The sequence below is a fragment of the Nerophis lumbriciformis genome, linkage group LG32 (assembly GCF_033978685.3).
Source record: "Nerophis lumbriciformis linkage group LG32, RoL_Nlum_v2.1, whole genome shotgun sequence".
NCBI classification, from domain to species: domain Eukaryota; kingdom Metazoa; phylum Chordata; class Actinopteri; order Syngnathiformes; family Syngnathidae; genus Nerophis; species Nerophis lumbriciformis.
This window is the reverse complement of record NC_084579.2, coordinates 27,529,281-27,548,143: the sequence shown is the minus strand read 5'-3', so window position 1 is coordinate 27,548,143 and position 18,863 is coordinate 27,529,281. Positions and strand designations below refer to the sequence as shown.

At 41.1% G+C, this 18,863-nt stretch overlaps 1 protein-coding gene across 1 annotated transcript in view; it reads right to left on the bottom strand.

Annotated features, from left to right (window-relative positions):
* Positions 1–18,863, bottom strand: part of LOC133574692 (transmembrane protein 132C) — a 685,936-nt gene that overhangs the window by 433,374 nt on the left and 233,699 nt on the right. The window contains exon 3 of the mRNA XM_061926910.1: positions 2,362–3,286. Coding sequence (XP_061782894.1) covers positions 2,362–3,286 — 925 coding nt within the window. The remainder of the gene's footprint in view (positions 1–2,361; positions 3,287–18,863) is intronic.

The window sequence follows — 18,863 nt, the reverse complement described above, 5'->3', positions numbered from 1 at the left end:
TATGGTATAGTATAGCACCATTTTGAAACAGGTTACAAAGGCTCCTAATTTAGCTGTTGACACATCTGATGACATATTGCGTCATTTACAGTTGCATTAATTTCTTAAAAAAATATTATTAATCTACACACTCAATAACTTACTGTTACTGTGTGAGTGTTTACATATGATTTTTAAACTTCTTCTTCTCCAGATTTTGGCGCGCGCTACCGGCCACATTTTTCATCCGATTCAAACCGTTCCAACTTCAAACTGTTCAGCCTATTCGGGAATCGCGGGCTATCTCTTGACAAATACCAAAAATTCCCAGATTTCCCAGAATTCCAGGTTTTCCGGGACATTTTTCCCCATTCAAAATGAAGTGGCCATTTTTGAAACTTCCACCATTTCCACATTTTTCACCCGATTCAAACCATTCCACCTTCAACACATTCCACCATCCTGAAATTTAAACCTACATGTTTTCCAAGTTCAAAAACATTCTAGGATTTTCCAGAATTCCTGCTTTTCCAAAGCCCTATTTCCCATATTTTTCAACCGTTCCACCGTCAAAACATTCCTCTTAGTTTTTTTAACAGGAAAAATTCCCGGTTTTCCCGAAATTCTAGGAATTCTGTAATACCATTTCTCAATTCAACATGTTACTACTTCAACATTTCTCGACCGATTTGAAAAATTCCAACACCAATTATTTCAACTTATTCAAACCGTTCAAGTTTTTTACCATTTTTTAAAAATTCCTGATTTTCCCGAAATTCCCTAATATCATTTACTACTTCAACATTTCTTGACCGTTTTAAACAAGTCCAACACCAACCAGTTCAGCTCATTTAGGACATTCATGCTCCTAATAATTTTCTAAAATATACCGCTTTTCCCAAAATTCCCACATTTCCAGGACGTTCCCATTGAAATGAATGGAACATTTTTTTAAATTGCACAATTCCCACATTTTTCAACCTATTCAAACCATTCCAACATTAACACATTCCTCTTATCCTGGACATTCAAAATAACACTTTCCCAAGTTCCAAACCAAATTCCGGTTATCCTGGAAATCAAAACTCTTCAACATTCAAACCATTCCAACATTCAAACTATTCTTACATTCTTACTACATTCTGTCAGCATTTCAGTTCAACTTCAGCATTGGAGCATTCACACGCAATTCCTTCAGGAATTGCCTCATCTAGTTAAGTTAGTGTTGTTTTAATACACAAGTGTTGTTTTAATACACGCAAACCTTAAATAGATTAGGCCCTTAGTGTCTAGTGGGATCATACTTGCCAACCTTGAGACCTCCGAATTCGGAAGATGGGGGCGGGGGGGCGGTTTTTGGTGGTAGTGGGTGTGTATATTGTAGTGTCCCGGAAGAGTTAGTGCTGCAAGGAGTTCTGGGTATTTGTTCTGTTGTGTTTATGTTGTGTTACGGTGCGGATGTTCTCCCGAAATGTGTTTGTCATTCTTGTTTGGTGTGGGTTCACAGTGTAGCGCATATTTGTAACAGTGTTAAAGTGACCTGTATGGCTTTTGATCAAGTATGCTTTGCATTCACTCATGTGTGTGTAGAAGCCGCATATATTATGTGAAAGGGCCGGCACGCTGTTTGTATGGAGGAAAAGCGGACGTGACGACAGGTTGTAGAGGACGCTAAAGGCAGTGCCTCTATTGCCAATATTGTTGTCCGGGTGGAAATCGGGAGAAATTCCGGAGAATGGTTGCCCCGGGAGATTTTCGGGAGGGGCACAGAAATTCGTGAGTCTCCCGGGAAAATCGTGAGGGTTGGCAAGTATGAGTGGAATTCAAGATCGCAATAAAATATTTAACTATGAGTCGCCCAGGGACTGCAGAATATGGGCCTACAGACTGCAAATTTGAGAGACGTGCTCTAAAGTCTAGACAACATTTTCTAGAAAATTGTGATCCGATAGTAAAAAAAAACTTCATTTGTCACGTCAAAGAAATCTTGCGAGACTTTGACCTAACAACAGTGATTTAGTTTTTTTGTAAATCCTCCAAAGAAGAGAGAAAGTTTTACAATAACCATAAACTAGCATATGCGACATCAGAAAGAGTCTGGCTGCTAAGGACAATTGAAGTCATACAATTAATTAAATCATGCACACTAATTAACTCTGCAAATTGGACACTGGTGGAGATCGCTGCCTGTGCTGTATGATTCATAAACACATTATTTCTGATGAGAAAGATTGTTTTTTAAATTAAAATACCTGGAAGTCAATCAGAAACAGGAAATGCATTGTGTCTGATCTTGGAGGCTCCAGTGTAAAATGACAGAATGGCTTAATTCAGAAGTGAGTTGAAACAGACTTGAAACAGGCTTTTGTCAGAATTGCTCACCTGAGGGTGAAGATCTGCACGGAGGAAAGTGTCGACAGAGCCAGAAAAGCAGAGACGGTTTCTCTCTGACGGATGGGTTTGGAGGGCACCATGACCAGAAAGTTACTGTCAAGCTTCAGCTCCGATAGCGGCTGAAAGAGCCTGACGCTGCCAATGCGTTGCATCGCCGTGTGCCCGGCAGAGTATCCCATCGGACCGTGCTGCTCTGTGCGCATCGTACTGCCTTTCCTTGAGTCCTCGGCGCTGCAGTCACCGCTGTTGGTGGTTTGAAGCGTGTAATAGAGCTCCACAGGTGTGCCCTCGGCCTGCTCCGACACTCTCTGCCGACCTGGCCTAACAGTTGGTGGGCTGAACCAGCTTGCAAGGGGTTCCAGCTCCGCGACACAAATCCCTAGTTCCCCTTTCAGCCTACATGTACCCCGCACCTCTTGGGTCTCATGGAAGGCGAACATTCTGATGCAAGGCAGCTTTTGGATGGCGCTGTAGTCATCCCAGTCCCTCCCTGCGACATAGAATAACACTTGGACCTTAGGCCAGCTGGGATGAATCCTCTCATTGATGATGTAGGTGTGAATTTTCCAGTTAAACGTAAAGAGCGGCAAAAGTGACGCTGACGTTGGCTCTGATGGTGAAATGAAAGTATGCTGGTTGAACGGCCCGGGCTGTGTTTGTAGCATCTCTAGCGGGACGGGCTGTTGGACAGATAGCGGCCCATAGCTAGCATTGACATAGGGCATGTGGCGAGCCTGCTGGATGAAGAAGGACTCTGTGCGGGCCTGCAGGCTAGAATTCCTCATTAAATCCTGGTTTGCCTCCTGTAGGAAGAAAGCTGACTCAGCATTAAGGATCCGGTAGCTGACAGGCAGATAGATTGGCATCGGGGTGTACCTCTGCAGGCCCTCTAGGATCACCTTGCTGTCTACCACTGAAACACACAGAAGACACAGAAACACAATAGAGGTTATCTATTGTTCCTTTGTTTCCGTAACTGTAGTAAAAAAAAAATATGAAAAAAACCGCAGGAAATGATTTTGCTGTGCTTTTACCTGAAACAGTAATTTTCTAAACCTTATCAGCAAAGCCCCAGCCAGCCATGAAATTAAAGTGTAATATGAGGAAAAAGGAAAACTTTGTAAGACATTGTAAAGAGCAATTCACATATAGTGTAACATTTGCATACATTCCCTGCAACCTGAGGCTACCGCATCTTTTATTAATTGTATTGGATAAGGTTAAAGAGTTAGTTGGACTCATTTTATAAGGATACATTTTCCTGGGCCGGTGCCCTTCAATAAAATAATGTCGGAGGCTTAATTTGAAAGATTGTTCTTATTATTAAACAATGTAAAGTCATCTTTTTCGTTTCTTCCCCTTTCATCATTCCTGCTCGTTGCATTCACTCCAGTTCATTACTTGGCTTCATTGCTCTAGTAACAATTTAAACGGTTCATATTATCTTTTTTTCTACATTTAAAACACTTTCTTGTGGTCTACATAACATGTAATGGTGGTTATTTAGTCAAAATGTTGCATGGATTAAGTTTTACAGACCATCCTCAAGCCGCTTTCTGACCGTATCTTCAGCATGTACCCTTTTGTGGGCCGTTTTATTTTATGTGCCTCCACTTTGACTGTAACTTCTCCCCGTCAGCCATGTTGCAGTTTTTAGCACTTTCATTTGGAGTCTACTGACATATATAAGTTAGAACTATACGACTGTCCAACATCATTACACATCACTATGTAGGGATGTGCCGATCAATTGGCAAATGATCAGTATTGTCCGATTTTCGTCAAAAAGTATGTGATCGCCATTGCCAATTAATGCCATTTAATACTGAACACAAACGCTGATGCCCTCTGACTGACACTATTTATTTTCTAGTCCGTCAGTTGACAAGCGGCTAGCTGCTAAATTATGTGTCTCTATACACATTGAGGAGACGCTCCCCTAAGCTAATAATAATCACCTCCATTATGGCAAATAAACTGCATTTTCTAGTATTGTAAGTAGATATGTACTCTATATATGATTTTATCAATACCAATCCCAATATTGATATTCCTTACGGGTATTCATTGGTACTCTAATCGGTACTACCGTATTTCCTTGAATTAGCGCCCGGGCGGTTATTAATTTAAAACCTCTTCTCACTCCGGCGCTTACCAAAGGCATGCGGTAAATTTAGGCATGCACTTATAAATTTGAGTGTGATGTAAGGATACCATCATGACATCGCTTAATGCCGCAATAAAATTTAAAGCACAATAAATCATCCCGGGAGTTCTTTTTGTTTGGGTCTGAAAAGGCAATTAAAATAACATTATTACCGCCTGTTAGCAGGTTTTCTTAGCTCATGATTTGTTTCTGAAATGTTACTCGTACAACTGCATCAAAATGACTCATATTTGACACACGCAGCTATATTAATGAAACATTTTTTCAAAATAAAGCGCTTTGAAAGACGCAACTCCAACACCAAAAAGTCAGCTCTCCACCACTACAAACTAACATAATATTAATAATAAGAATTGAAATGATAAAAAACGTAGTAGGTACGTGACTTACCCGGCGGTAAGGTGGTAAGTCATACGCTAATTATTTTGCAAAACGAGTTTGACCCGGCGGTAATTCTAGGCATGCGCTAATTTTTTGGGGAAACGAGTTTGACTCGGCGGTAAATCGAGGCATGCACATACTATATACCCGGCGGCAATTCAAGGAAATACGGTATATGTAATTATTAGTAAAGATGTAAAAAAAAAAAAAAATTCTTGTTACCATTTTTATGAGCACAAAAGGTTGTATACCACCAACATAATGTAACGTAAAAAAAATGTGCAGCAGCACTGTTGAAGGATCTAACTAAAGCATTTGACACAATTAATCACAATATTGTAATTAAAAAAACTAGAACGATATGGCATCAGAGGGTTGGTCTTAAACTGGATTAGAAGTTATTTAACAAACAGGAAACAATACGTGAAGCTAGGCGAACACACGTCTACAACGCTAAATATATCCTGTGGTGTACCCCAGGGATCAATACTAGGACCAAAATTGTTCAATCTCTATATAAATGACATTTGTAAAGTTACAAAAGATTTAAAGTTAGTATTATTCGCGGATGATACAACAGTGTTTTGTTCAGGAGAGAACACACAAAAGCGAATACAAATAATAACAGAAGAAATGAACAAATTTAAAAAGATGGTTTGACAAAAACAGACTCTTTGAATCTCAGTAAAACTAAAATAATGCTATTTGGAAATAGTAGAAGAGAAAGTAAAACACAAATACAAATAGACGGAATAGAAATTGAAAGGTAAATGAAACCAAATTTCTAGGTATAATGATTAATGATAAATTGAACTGGAAATCTCATGTAAAAAATAAACATAAAGTAGCAAATATGCCAATAATGAATAAAGCAAAACATGTTCTAGACCAAACATCACTTCATATTCTCTACTGCTCGCTAGTGTTACCATATCTAAGTTATTGTGCAGAAATATGGGGAAATAACTACAAAAGTACACTTCATTCATTAACATACAAACCCTTTATTCATTGAATCGAAAATACTGAAATTCCATGACATAGTGAATTTGCAAACAGCTAAAATTATACACAAAGCACACTACAATCTGCTACCCAAAAATATACAACAATTATTCTCAACAAAAGAAGAGAAATAGAATCTTAGAGAAAAATGTAATTTAAAACATTTGTACGCACGTACAACACTTAAGACCTTCAGTATATCAGTATGTGGAATGAAATTATGGAATGGATTAGGCTAATAAATCCAACAATGTACTAATATGATGCACTTCAAGAAACTCTTCAAACTTAAAGTGTTTACAAAGTACAAAGAAGAAGAACCATGATAAACATTCTGGATTTATTTCATCCATCCATTCATTTTCTCGATAATCTTACTCATCTCACCATATGAAATATAACTTACTTCACTAATTATTATTTATTTATTTACATTGTTATTACTTATGGAGTATATTGTGAGTAAATTGAGAACAGGAAGTGAACAAATGTTTTAGCAACTGTTATGTAAATGAAAAGGAGTAGGATTAAATAAACTCTGCTTCTGCCAACTCCTTTTCGAACATGTTGAATAGAGAAACTGGAAATTGTGATGTATCATGTTGTATGCATGCATGTTCCAAATAAACTCAAACATAAACATAAACATCTCACAGCAGTGAAGTCTTTGAGCGCCACCTCTTTAAGAAGTCAACTATGTCTGCAGTGCAAAGTGCAATGCAGTTGTTATATCATCATCTTGTAAAAACCACACAGACCCATCACTGCGTTTCTTTTGATTACAATTACTGTTGCGGCGACTTGCACGCAGGTGACAGCATGCACTGTGTGTGCACGTGCACTGCAGCGCACCAGCACGTATGCCAGCAAACCCAAGCAGGTGTCAGTAATCAGCTGTAATCAGCGACACGTAGGGATGATGTTTGATAAGAAATTATCGAGTTCGAGCCTATTATTGAATCCTCTTATCGAACTGATTCCTTATCGATTCTCTTATCGAGTCCAGATAGGTTGTTGTATACGGACAAAAACACACAATATTTGGTTTAACAAAAGCTCACTTTTATTATATCCATCCATCCATCCATCCATCTTCTTCCGCTTATCCGAGGTCGGGTCGCGGGGGCAGCAGCCTAAGCAGGGAAGCCCAGACTTCCCTCTCCCCAGCCACTTCGTCCAGCTCCTCCCGGTGGATCCCGAGGCGTTCCCAGGCCAGCCGGGAGACATAGTCTTCCCAACGTGTCCTGGGTCTTCCCCGTGGCCTCCTACCGGTCGGACGTGCCCGAAACACCTCCCGAGGGAGGCGTTCGGGTGGCATCCTGACCAGATGCCCGAACCACCTCATCTGGCTCCTCTCGATATGGAGGAGCAGCGGCTTTACTTTGAGCTCCCCCCGGATGGCAGAGCTTCTCACCCTATCTCTAAGGGAGAGCCCCGCCACCCGGCGGAGGAAACTCATTTCGGCCGCTTGTACCCGTGATCTTGTCCTTTCGGTCATGACCCAAAGCTCATGACCATAGGTGAGGATGGGAACGTAGATCGACCGGTAAATCGAGAGCTTTGCCTTCTGGCTCAGCTCCTTCTTCACCACAACGGATCGATACAGCGTCCGCATTACTGAAGATGCCGCACCGATCCGCCTGTCGATCTCACGATCCACTCTTCCCTCACTCGTGAACAAGACTCCGAGGTACTTGAACTCCTCCACTTGGGGCAAGATCTCCTCCCCAACCCGGAGATGGCACTCCACCCTTTTCCGGGCGAGAACCATGGACTCGGATTTGGAGGTGCTGATTCTCATCCCAGTCGCTTCACACTCGGCTGCAAACCGATCCAGTGAGAGCTGAAGATCTTGGCCAGATGAAGCCATCAGGACCACATCATCTGCAAAAAGCAGAGACCTAATCCTGCAGCCACCAAACCAGATACCCTCAACGCCCTGACTGCGCCTAGAAATTCTGTCCATAAAGGTTATGAACAGAATCGGTGACAAAGGGCAGCCCTGGCGGAGTCCAACCCTCACTGGAAACGTGTCCGACTTACTGCCGGCAATGCGGACCAAGCTCTGACACCGATTATACAGGGAGCGAACCGCCACAATAAGACAGTCCGTTACCCCATACTCTCTGAGCACTCCCCACAGGACTTCCCGGGGTACACGGTCGAATGCCTTCTCCAAGTCCACAAAGCACATGTAGACTGGTTGGGCAAACTCCCATGCACCCTCAAGGACCCTGCCGAGAGTATAGAGCTGGTCCACAGTTCCACGACCAGGACGAAAACCACACTGTTCCTCCTGAATCCGAGGTTCGACTATCCGGCGTAGCCTCCTCTCCAGTACACCTGAATAGACCTTACCGGGAAGGCTGAGGAGTGTGATCCCACGATAGTTGGAACACACCCTCCGGTTCCCCTTCTTAAAGAGAGGAACCACCACCCCGGTCTGCCAATCCAGAGGTACCGCCCCCGATGTCCACGCGATGTTGCAGAGTCTTGTCAACCAAGACAGCCCCATTTTTATTATATAAGAAACATTTTTTATCTAATAAATACATAAATATTGACTGTTACCCCCCTAAAAAGAAAAAAAAAAGAAAAAATATTGACTGTTGTTACCCAAACTATATTAAGTGGGATTTTTCAGAAAAACAAATATATACAGTAACACAAAAACAACACAAGTCTCTGTGATCACTATAGGTGTATAAATAATAATATAGTGTTAAATAAAATCAGTCCCTTGGGCACAAAACTGAAAATATTACAGCTCTCCAAAAAGTGCACTTCTGCTGCTATTTGACATAACTGTTTGTTATGATGCTTTGACATTTTTGCACTTTATTTCTTTATTGAAAGAAAATTCTATGAGGAGAAAAGTTGTTTGCAAATGTGGTTACAATGCTAAAAAATGAAAAGTTAAAGCTAAAAAAAGAAATACACTTTATTGAGTTAACATGATTTCTTTATAGGGAGAAAGATGTGATGTTATGAGCTAGAGAAATTAACAACTACACTACCCAGAATGCAACGGGAGTGACGAGCATGCGCGGTAGCCCCGAAAAGTGTTGTTGCATGTCGCCACCCGGCAGCTAAGAATGAGGTTATGAGCACGCTGTGAAAGTAAACGTCAAGAACTCAGCCAACACGCCTCGTCTGCATTATTTATAATTAGACAGACAACACATATACAGTGTGGTTTTGTTTTGTTTACAAGGAAAGAAAAACAAAAGTTGAAAAAGGGAGTTCATGTCATATATGGTGTATATATATGCGTGTGCTGCGGTTGCTTTAAGAACGTTGAGACAGCTGCCATAAAGGAGGTGCGTTGCTAGCCTGGTTGCTATGTTTCCGGTTGGTCGTAAAAGTGTTGGTCATGTGTTTGTACCCTGCTCAAATCTCTCAGTAAAGTTCTTCATTGGATTAAAGCTTTTGTTTTGAACTTTATTACACCTTGGAGCGCTTTTTCCGGTCCATTTTTTTCCTGCTTTCGCTATCTGCGCCTAATGACTGAGCTACGTGACGTCATTTCTTGTGATGTCTCACGGAGCATTTCTGGTCGGGACGGGATTCGTTCCCAGGGATTCGAATAAAGAACCAACTCTTTTTCTTTACTATAGTGGTCTCGATAACGGGTACCGGTTCTCAAAAAGGGATTCGAGTCCAAGGACTCGGTTCTTTTCTTATCGAACAACCGGGAAAATCGGTTTCGAGTATCATCCCTAGCGACGCGTCTCACAGACATGCTTAAAACGCCGCACTCTACATTTGACTGGTGTGCAGCAAAGGTAGGAGAGTAACAGACAAACGCTGAACTGACTTATTCAACTAAAACACAGTGTAGGAAAAGGAGATGAACGAAGCATGTTTATATTGTGGACTACAGACTTTGTTTTGATCAGACACGTATATGTAATAAAAGAGAATAAGGAACTAGTTTAAATATTGTGTTGATATTGTTAAACTGTCAACAGCACTCACCATAAACAATTAGAAAAAAATTACAGATAATACATGTGGTTAGAGATGTCCGACAATATCGGCCGATAAATGCTTTAAAATGTAATATCGGAAATTATCGGTTTCAAAAAGTAAAATTAATGACTTTTTAAAACGCCGCTGTACGGAGTGGTACATATCCTGTAAAACACGGACGTAGGAAGCAGTACAGAGCAGTTGCGTCTTCCAGTCAGCAGCCCCTCCCCTCTCCCCTGTCTGACACACAACATAGGAGTTGACGACTGCAGCATGAGAGGTTTACTGGCGACGCTTGATGACCTCATCAAACCGCCGCGAGCGTAGCATAACAACAACAAGAGTGTGTTGTTGCCGGTGCTGTAGCCGTGGCTAACAAGCAAACTCGCTCGATGACTGACTAACGACACCACGTCTATGGTTTGGGATTATTTTAAAGTGTGTCTGACGGATAAAAAACTGGCAATTTGCAATGACTGCAAAAAGTTGGTTATGCGAGGAGGAACCAAGACTTCTTCCTTTAATACGAGCAATTTGATCTCCTACCTCTTCAAGAATCATAAAGAGATACGCGATGAATACAAGCGGGAGATGGATGAAAAGCAAACACCGAAAGCAGCTTGCAGTGAACAGAGGTGCCCTGTCTCAATGCAGCATTTCAGAAGCTCTGGCTGACTGCTAGGCCACTTCAAGCACTCACCACTAGCTTGCAACACATTTGTGTTACTCATACAAATACGTTAGAGCAGGGCAGATTGAGCCTAGTTTAGAATTCCCTGTTACAGTATGCCAGGCAGTCTACTAAAGGAGGACTATGTTATTGTTTACTTTATTATTCTAGTATACTCTGGACTGAAGCTGTGTGCCTTCATTGTTTTTGTAGCTGTTGTTTTGAGGCATGTTTAAAAAAAATAAAATATAATGCACTTTGTGAAAGTCAAAGTATAGTATTTCCCATAGTTGTAGTGGGTATTAGGATTATCTCAGGGAGAGCATGTTCCAAATTCCAAGATGCTGTTTTGAGGCATGTTAAAAAAAATAATGCACTTTGTGACTTCAATAATAAATATGGCAGTGCCATGTTGGCACTTTTTTCCATAACTTGAGTTGAAGTTGTTCTCTTATTTTGGAAAACCTTGTTACATTGTTTAATGCATCCAGCGGGATATCACAACAAAATTAGGCATAATAATGTGTTAATTCCACAACTGTATATATCGGTATCGGTTGATATCGGAATCGGTAATTAAGAGTTGGACAATATCGGAATATCGGATATCGGCAAAAAAGCCATTATCGGACATCTCTACATGTGATCTGTATGGATGATCATGATCAGTATCATAACCGGCCTTATCGGAACATCCCTACTTCCATAGACTGTATTTGTTCTTGCAAATCCACTCTCCCATTTATCTTCTCTATCATGCCACATATGTTTTGACTGATAAAAAAAACAAATCTAATAGTTTAAACGATTAAAAAGGTATATAGTCCTTAAGGACAATAGGCTGTTCATCAGTTTGTCCTGACATGTTTTCTAAGGCCATGTCGACACTAGGTCGTTTAACCCCTTAAAAGAATAATTATTTACCCTCAGCCCGTTTCAGCCACACTAAACCAGCGTTTAAGGTTCCCCTCCTCGGACAAATTTTTACACGGCTAAGTGCGCCGTGTATTTTCTTGAATCCCCGGCACTTAGCTTTGTATGGACTCATTGACCGTTTACAAAGTGAGTTCGGAGAGGAAGAGACACCAGAAAGACCGCGCCCCACACAGGAAGTGACATCAGAAAGAACACGCCACAGCCAGTTTCATAATAAAGCGGTTTCGTAACTCGGAGCTAACCACTGGAAGTATGATGGCGAGTCATCCAGACATGCCCGTGTTTCTCCTACTTCTACATGTACAGACGATTGTGGAAATCACACATGAATACCTTAAGAGAAAGCGATTGCAGCTATTTGGGATACAACGCCTTTATCGGCCGATAGTATCGGCAGGCCGATATTATCGGCAGGCCGATATTATCGGCCGATAAATGCGTTAAAATTTAATATCGGAAATTATCGGTATCAATTTTTTCATTATCGGTATCGTTTTTTTATTTTTATTAAATCAACATAAAAAACACAAGATACACTTACAATTAGTGCACCAAACCAAAAAATATTCCTCCCCCATTTACACTCATTCACACTCATTCACACAAAAGGGTTGTTTCTTTCTGTTATTAATATTCTGGTTCCTACATTATATATCAATATATATCAATACAGTCTGCAAGGGATACAGTGCGTAAGCACACATGATTGTGCGTGCTGCTGGTCCACTAATAGTACTAACCTTTAACAGTTAATTTTACTAATTTTCATTAATTACAAGTTTCTATGTAACTGTTTTTATATTGTTTTACTTTCTTTTTTATGCCATTATGTCAGACCCACTCGACATCCATTGCATTCGGTCTCCCCTAGAGGGGGGGTTACCCACATATGCGGTCCTCTCCAAGGTTTCTCATAGTCATTCACATCGACGTCCCACTGGGGTGAGTTTTTCCTTGCCCTTATGTGGGCTCTGTACCGAGGATGTCTTTGTGGCTTGTGCAGCCCTTTGAGATACTTGTGATTTAGGGCTATATTAATAAACATTGATTGATTCATTGATTGATTTTTTATTCAAGAAAATGTTTTTAATTTATTTATCTTATTTTATTTTATAATTTTTTTTAAAAGTACCTTATTTTCACCATACCTGGTTGTCCAAATTAGGCATAATAATGTGTTAATTCCACGACTGTATATATCGGTTGATATCGGTATCGGTTGATATCGGTATCGGTAATTAAAGAGTTGGACAATATCGGAATATCGGATATCGGCAAAAAGCCATTATCGGACATCCCTAGATACAACACTTCTCAGACGGCAAGATAACTTTCCAATGTCCAGGTCAGCTGTGATTCTACTTAGCGAAAAACATTGTCTATTTGTCGAAGAAAAGACAACGAGAATGCGAGCTCCCGTGGATGTGATAAAAAAGGTAGTGTGTGCTTTGTATTACCTGGCCGTCGAGGGAAAACTAACTACGGAAAACGGCGAATGTTTTTGGACTGGCAAAGCAGACTGTATCAGTTATTGTCTGCCATCGTCTAGGTCCAGAGTATATGAAGTCATCAAAAACGAATGGACAATGAAGGTAAAGGCAAAACAGTGAGGAGTGTCCTGACCAGATATCTAGATCCCTAGATTGATTGTTGTCAAATGTTCTTGATCACATTGTTTACATGTGTAATAAAGATTTAATTAGTTTATGATGGCTCAGGTGTGATTCACTACAATAGGTCCCCACAGCACACTGGATTCCAGTTCATTGAAATACCACAACACTGGATATTGTTCAGATAAGTTAAATTTAAGAACTTGCACACAAAGCAACACTGGAGGTGACTATTAGGTCGCGTTGCCCCGGCGGACGGAGGGGGGAAGGGGTCTTAAACAGTGGCATTGTTGTGTGTGGACACGGATAAGGTTAGGTGGGATTAGTGTAAACAGGACCTGAAGACTCCTTTCACTGTCTTCTGCAGGAAATGAGCCACATGGCTCTGTGGATGCATTCGAGAGTAAATATCTGCACCTTCCGTATTTGTTTCAAACTTGCAATTCTGGATATAATAAAGCAACGTTTTCTTCTGGCATATTACACAGGGCAAGGCTAAGATTGAAGGGGCAAGAAAAGCTTCAATTTATTGCAGTCACAGCTTTGAAAACAGTGTTGGCTTTCAGAATGATAAACAGGCACAGAGCTGAACCTAATTACAGACTTCAAATTCAATAAAGGAATATGCATCTGTAATACAAGTCTGGCGCGAGTGACAAAGCCATGGAAATAATAAGCATGAGTCATAAAACCAATTTTAGTTGAACTCATTTGGAACCTTTAAATTTGCATTCATGTTTGTCTCTTACTTGCGGACTACCCCGGTATCACAGTACATCCCAGACAGGTGTGAGTGCCAGCTGATAAAAAAAAAGACCTTCAGTCAAACAATACATGATGAGTGATGTCTGTTTAGAGTTGGACGCCACTGATTTGAAAATGACAAAATGGGACTCGATGTCAAGGGAGCGCACAGGTCTGCAGTAGTTGGTGTTGTAGAATGCTTGTGGTGCTGGGAGACAATTTCCCTGTCACTCCATTTCTCCAGGGGTATGTGACACACTGTCCTACTTATACAGATGAAAGTAAACACCTCTTTACAGCTGGAAAAGAGTCAAAATTCGCAACTCTACATTTTGTCCCTTCCATGACACCGGCGTGTTGTTGTAAATAACCCACGAGCAAAGCCTGTGTGATTTGCAGTTGCGAGTTATCCTTGGATTTCGTGTCAGCAGCTACTGTACTTGTAAATCATGTATGCTGCCGGACTGCTTCTGCAAATGAAAACGGAAATGATTTGTGGAGATAAGTTAACCCCCCGCTGTAAATCTAGGCTGTAAAACTCTTGTGAGGAGAGGATTGCTGGGTACTGACAGTGCACCTCATGATGCAGGCAGAGGTGGGTGATGATCACATACTGTACAAAGCAAGCACAAGAACGGTCTCAACTGTGCAGTTTGAAAGCTGTTGTGTTCAGCATTTCACGTCATGATGTTATATGTACCGTATTTTTCGGAGTATAAGTCGCACCGGAGTATAAGTTGCACCTGCCGAAAATGCATAATAAAGAAGGAAAAAACATACCGTATTTTCCGCACTATAAGGCGCACCTAAAAACCACAAATTTTCTCAAAAGCTAACAGTGCGCCTTATAACCCGGTGCGCTTTATTACGATTCATTTTCATAAAGTTTCGATCTCGCAACTTCGGTAAACAGCCGCCATCTTTTTTCCCGGTAGAACAGGAAGTGCTTCTTCTTCTACGCAAGCAACCGCCAAGGTAAGCACCCGCCCCCATAGAACAGGAAGCGCTACCGCCCGCCCCCGGAAGAAAAAGAAGCGCGCGGATATTTCGTTTCATTTCCTTTGTGTGTTTACATCTGTAAAGACCAGACTACAAAATGGCTCCTACTAAACGACACGCTTATAACGCAGAATTTAAACTTAAGGCAATAAGTCATGCCGAAGAACACGGAAATAGAGCAGCAGCAAGAGAATATAACATAAATGAATCAATGGTGCGTAGGTGGAGGAAGCAAGAAGATGACCTGCGCCAGGTAAGAAGACAAAACAGAGTTTTCGAGGGAACAAAGCACGATGGCAACAGTTGGAGGACGAACTGGAACAGTGGGTTGTTGAGCAGAGAGCAGCAAGCAGAAGTGTCAGCACCATCACTATTCGAATGAAGGCAACAACGCTAGCAAGCGAACTTCACCTGGATGATTTTAAAGGTGGTGCTTCTTGGTGTTTCCGGTTTATGAAAAGACGCAATCTCTCCATCCGCACACGGACCACTATTTCACAGCAACTGCCTAACGACTTTAAAGAAAAGCTGGCTACTTTCCGTGCATATTGTAAAAAGAAGATAGCGGAAAAAAAGATCCGGCCAGAGAACATTATCAACATGGACGAGGTTCCACTGACTTTTGATATTCCTGTGAACCGCACTGTTGATACAACGGGAGCACGTACGGTGAATATTCGCACCACAGGGAATGAGAAGTCGTCCTTCACTGTGGTTCTAGCTTGCCATGCTAATGGCCAGAAACTTCCTCCCATGGTGATATTCAAAAGGAAGACCTTGCCAAAAGAGACCTTTCCAGCCGGCGTCATCATAAAAGCTAACTCGAAGGGATGGATGGATGAAGAAAAGATGAGCGAGTGGTTAAGGGAAGTTTACGCGAAGAGGCCGGGTGGCTTTTTTCACGCTGCTCCGTCCATGTTGATATACGACTCTATGCGCGCCCACATCACAGATGGTGTCAAAAAACAAGTGAAGCACACAAATACAACACTCGCCGTCATTCCGGGTGGATTAACCAAAGAACTCCAACCGCTGGATATTGGTGTCAACAGGGCATTCAAATCACGAGTGCGAACGGCGTGGGAAAAATGGATGACCGAAGGCGAACACACCTTCACTAAGACGGGCAGACAACGCCGGACGACATACGCCAACATCTGCCAGTGGATTGTAAATGCCTGGGCAGATATTTCTGTCACAACTGTGGTCCGAGCTTTCCGGAAGGCAGGATTCACAGAACTGCTGCACAACAACAGCGACACTGAATCCGATGACTTCGAAGAGACGGAGCCGGCCATTTTGGAACCCACGCTTGCGCAACTTTTCAATTCGGACACCGAAGACGAAGAATTCGAAGGATTTACCGGTACGAATGAAGAATAACTTCAGAAAGTGAGCGCTATGTTTATTTTGTGTGTTGTGACATTAACGTTCGAGCAACATTACCGGTATGTTGCTATTGCTCTACACCATTTTGAATTTTACTATGTTTGTGATTGCACATTTGTACATTTTGGGACAGAGTTGTTAGAACGCTGGTTTTCAATATATTATTAAAGTTTGACTGAACTATCTGACTGTTTTTTTGACATTCACTTTAGCGCAGCGTTTTTTTGACATTCACTTTAGCGCAGCGTAGGCGCGGCTTATAGTCCGGGGCGGCTTATTGGTGGACAAAATTATGAAATATGTAATTCATAGAAGGTGCGGCTAATAATCCGGTGCGCCTTATAGTGCGGAAAATACGGTATATAAGTCGCACTGGAGTATAAGTCGCATTTTTGGGGGACATTTATTTGATAAAACCCAACACCAAGAATAGACATTTGAAAGACAATTTAAAATAAAATATAAGTGTACATTATATGACGCATAAATAACCAACTGAGAACGTGCCTGGTATGTTAATGTAACATATTATGGTAAGAGTCATTCAAATAACTATAACATATAGAACATGCTATACGTTTACCAAACAATCTGTCACTCCTAATCGCTAAATCCCATGAAATCTTATACGTCTAGTCTCTTACATGAATGAGCTAACTAATATTATTTGATATTTTACGGTAATGTGTTAATAATTTCACACATAAGTCGCTCCTGAGTATAAGTTGCACCCCCGGCCAAACTATGAAAAAAACTGCGACTTATAGTCAGAAAAATTTGGTATATAATGTAAGCCGTGGACTTTACTAAAAGGAGAATCAGATCCCACATTTCCCAGAATCTAATAATATTCACCAACAAAATTATAAAGCAAACGGACTAGTAGTGTTATACTGATACAAGAGGCTCCGAGATGCAGGATGACTTCTAATTGTATATTTAAAAAACATATTTCCACATAAGGATTCGATATTTAAAGGTCATTTGAATAACTTGCAGTCAAAATGACATATTATTCCTTAAATATTCCTGCAAAACGTGTAAAAAAATAAGTTATTCCCGATATCGTACAATTCACAAACAACAACTAAGAAGAAATGTTTAATTTTTTGATGTTATTATGTTGATTTTAGCCATTCGAATAATATATCATTAAGATGTGTATTGAAAGTTGGTACACGGGCGCCGTATGGTGGGGAAAGTTGACAAGGGCCCCAAAATATTAACCTGACTCTCGCCAGATCATTGTACAAACCCCGTTTCCATATGAGTTGGGAAATTGTGTTAGATGTAAATATAAACGGAATACAATGATTTGCAAATCTTTTTCAACCCATATTCAATTGAATGCACTACAAAGACAAGATATTTGATGTTCAAACTCATAAACTTTTTTTTTTTTTGCAAATAATAATTAACTTAGAATTTCATGGCTGCAACAGGTGCCAAAGTAGTTGGGAAAGGGCATGTTCACCACTGTGTTACATCACCTTTTCTTTTATCAACACTCAATAAACGATTGGGAACTGAGGAAACTAATTGTTGAAGCTTTGAAAGTGGAATTCTTTCCCATTCTTGTTTTAGGTAGAGCTTCAGTCGTTCAACAGTCCGGGGTCTCCGCTGTCGTATTTTACGCTTCATAATGCGCCACGCATTTTCGATGGGGGACAGGTTTGGACTGCAGGCGGACCAGGAAAGTACCCGCACTCTTTTTTTACGAAGCCACGCTGTTGTAACACGTGCTGAATGTGGCTTGGCATTGTCTTGCTGAAATAAGCAGGGGCGTCCATGAAAAAGACAGCGCTTAGATGGCAGCATATGTTGTTCCAAAACCTGTATGTACCTTTCAGCATTAATGGTGCCTTCACAGATGTGTAAGTTACCCATGCCTTGGGCACTAATGCACCTCCAAACCATCACAGATGCTGGCTTTTGAACTTTGCGTCGATAACAGTCTGGATGGTTCGCTTCCCCTTTGGTCCGGATGACACGATGTCAAATATTTACAAAAACAATTTGAAATGTGGACTCGTCAGACCATAGAACACTTTTCCACTTTGCATGAGTCCACCTTAGATGATCTCGGGCCCAGAGAAGCCGGCGGCGTTTCTGGATGTTGTTGATAAATGGCTTTCGCTTTGCATAGTAGAGCTTTAACTTGCACTTACAGATGTAGCGACGGTTTTCTGAAGTGTTCCTGAGCCCTTATGGTGATATCCTTTAGAGATTGATGTCGGTTTTTGATACAGTGTCGTCTGAGGGATCGAAGGTCACGGTCATTCAATGTTGGTTTCCGGCCATGCCGCTTACGTGGAGTGATTTCTCCAGATTCTCTGAACCTTTTGATGATATTATGGACCGCAGATGTTGAAATCCCTAAATTTCTTGCAATTGCACTTTGAGAAACGTTGTTCTTAAACTGTTTGACTATTTGCTCACGCAGTTGTGGACAAAGGGGTGTACCTCGCCCCATCCTTTCTTGTGAAAGACTGAGCATTTTTTGGGAAGCTGTTTTTATACCCAATCATGGCACCCACCTGTTCCTAATTAGCCTGCACACCTGTGGGATGTTCCAAATAAGTGCTTGATGAGCATTCCTCAACTTTATCAGTAT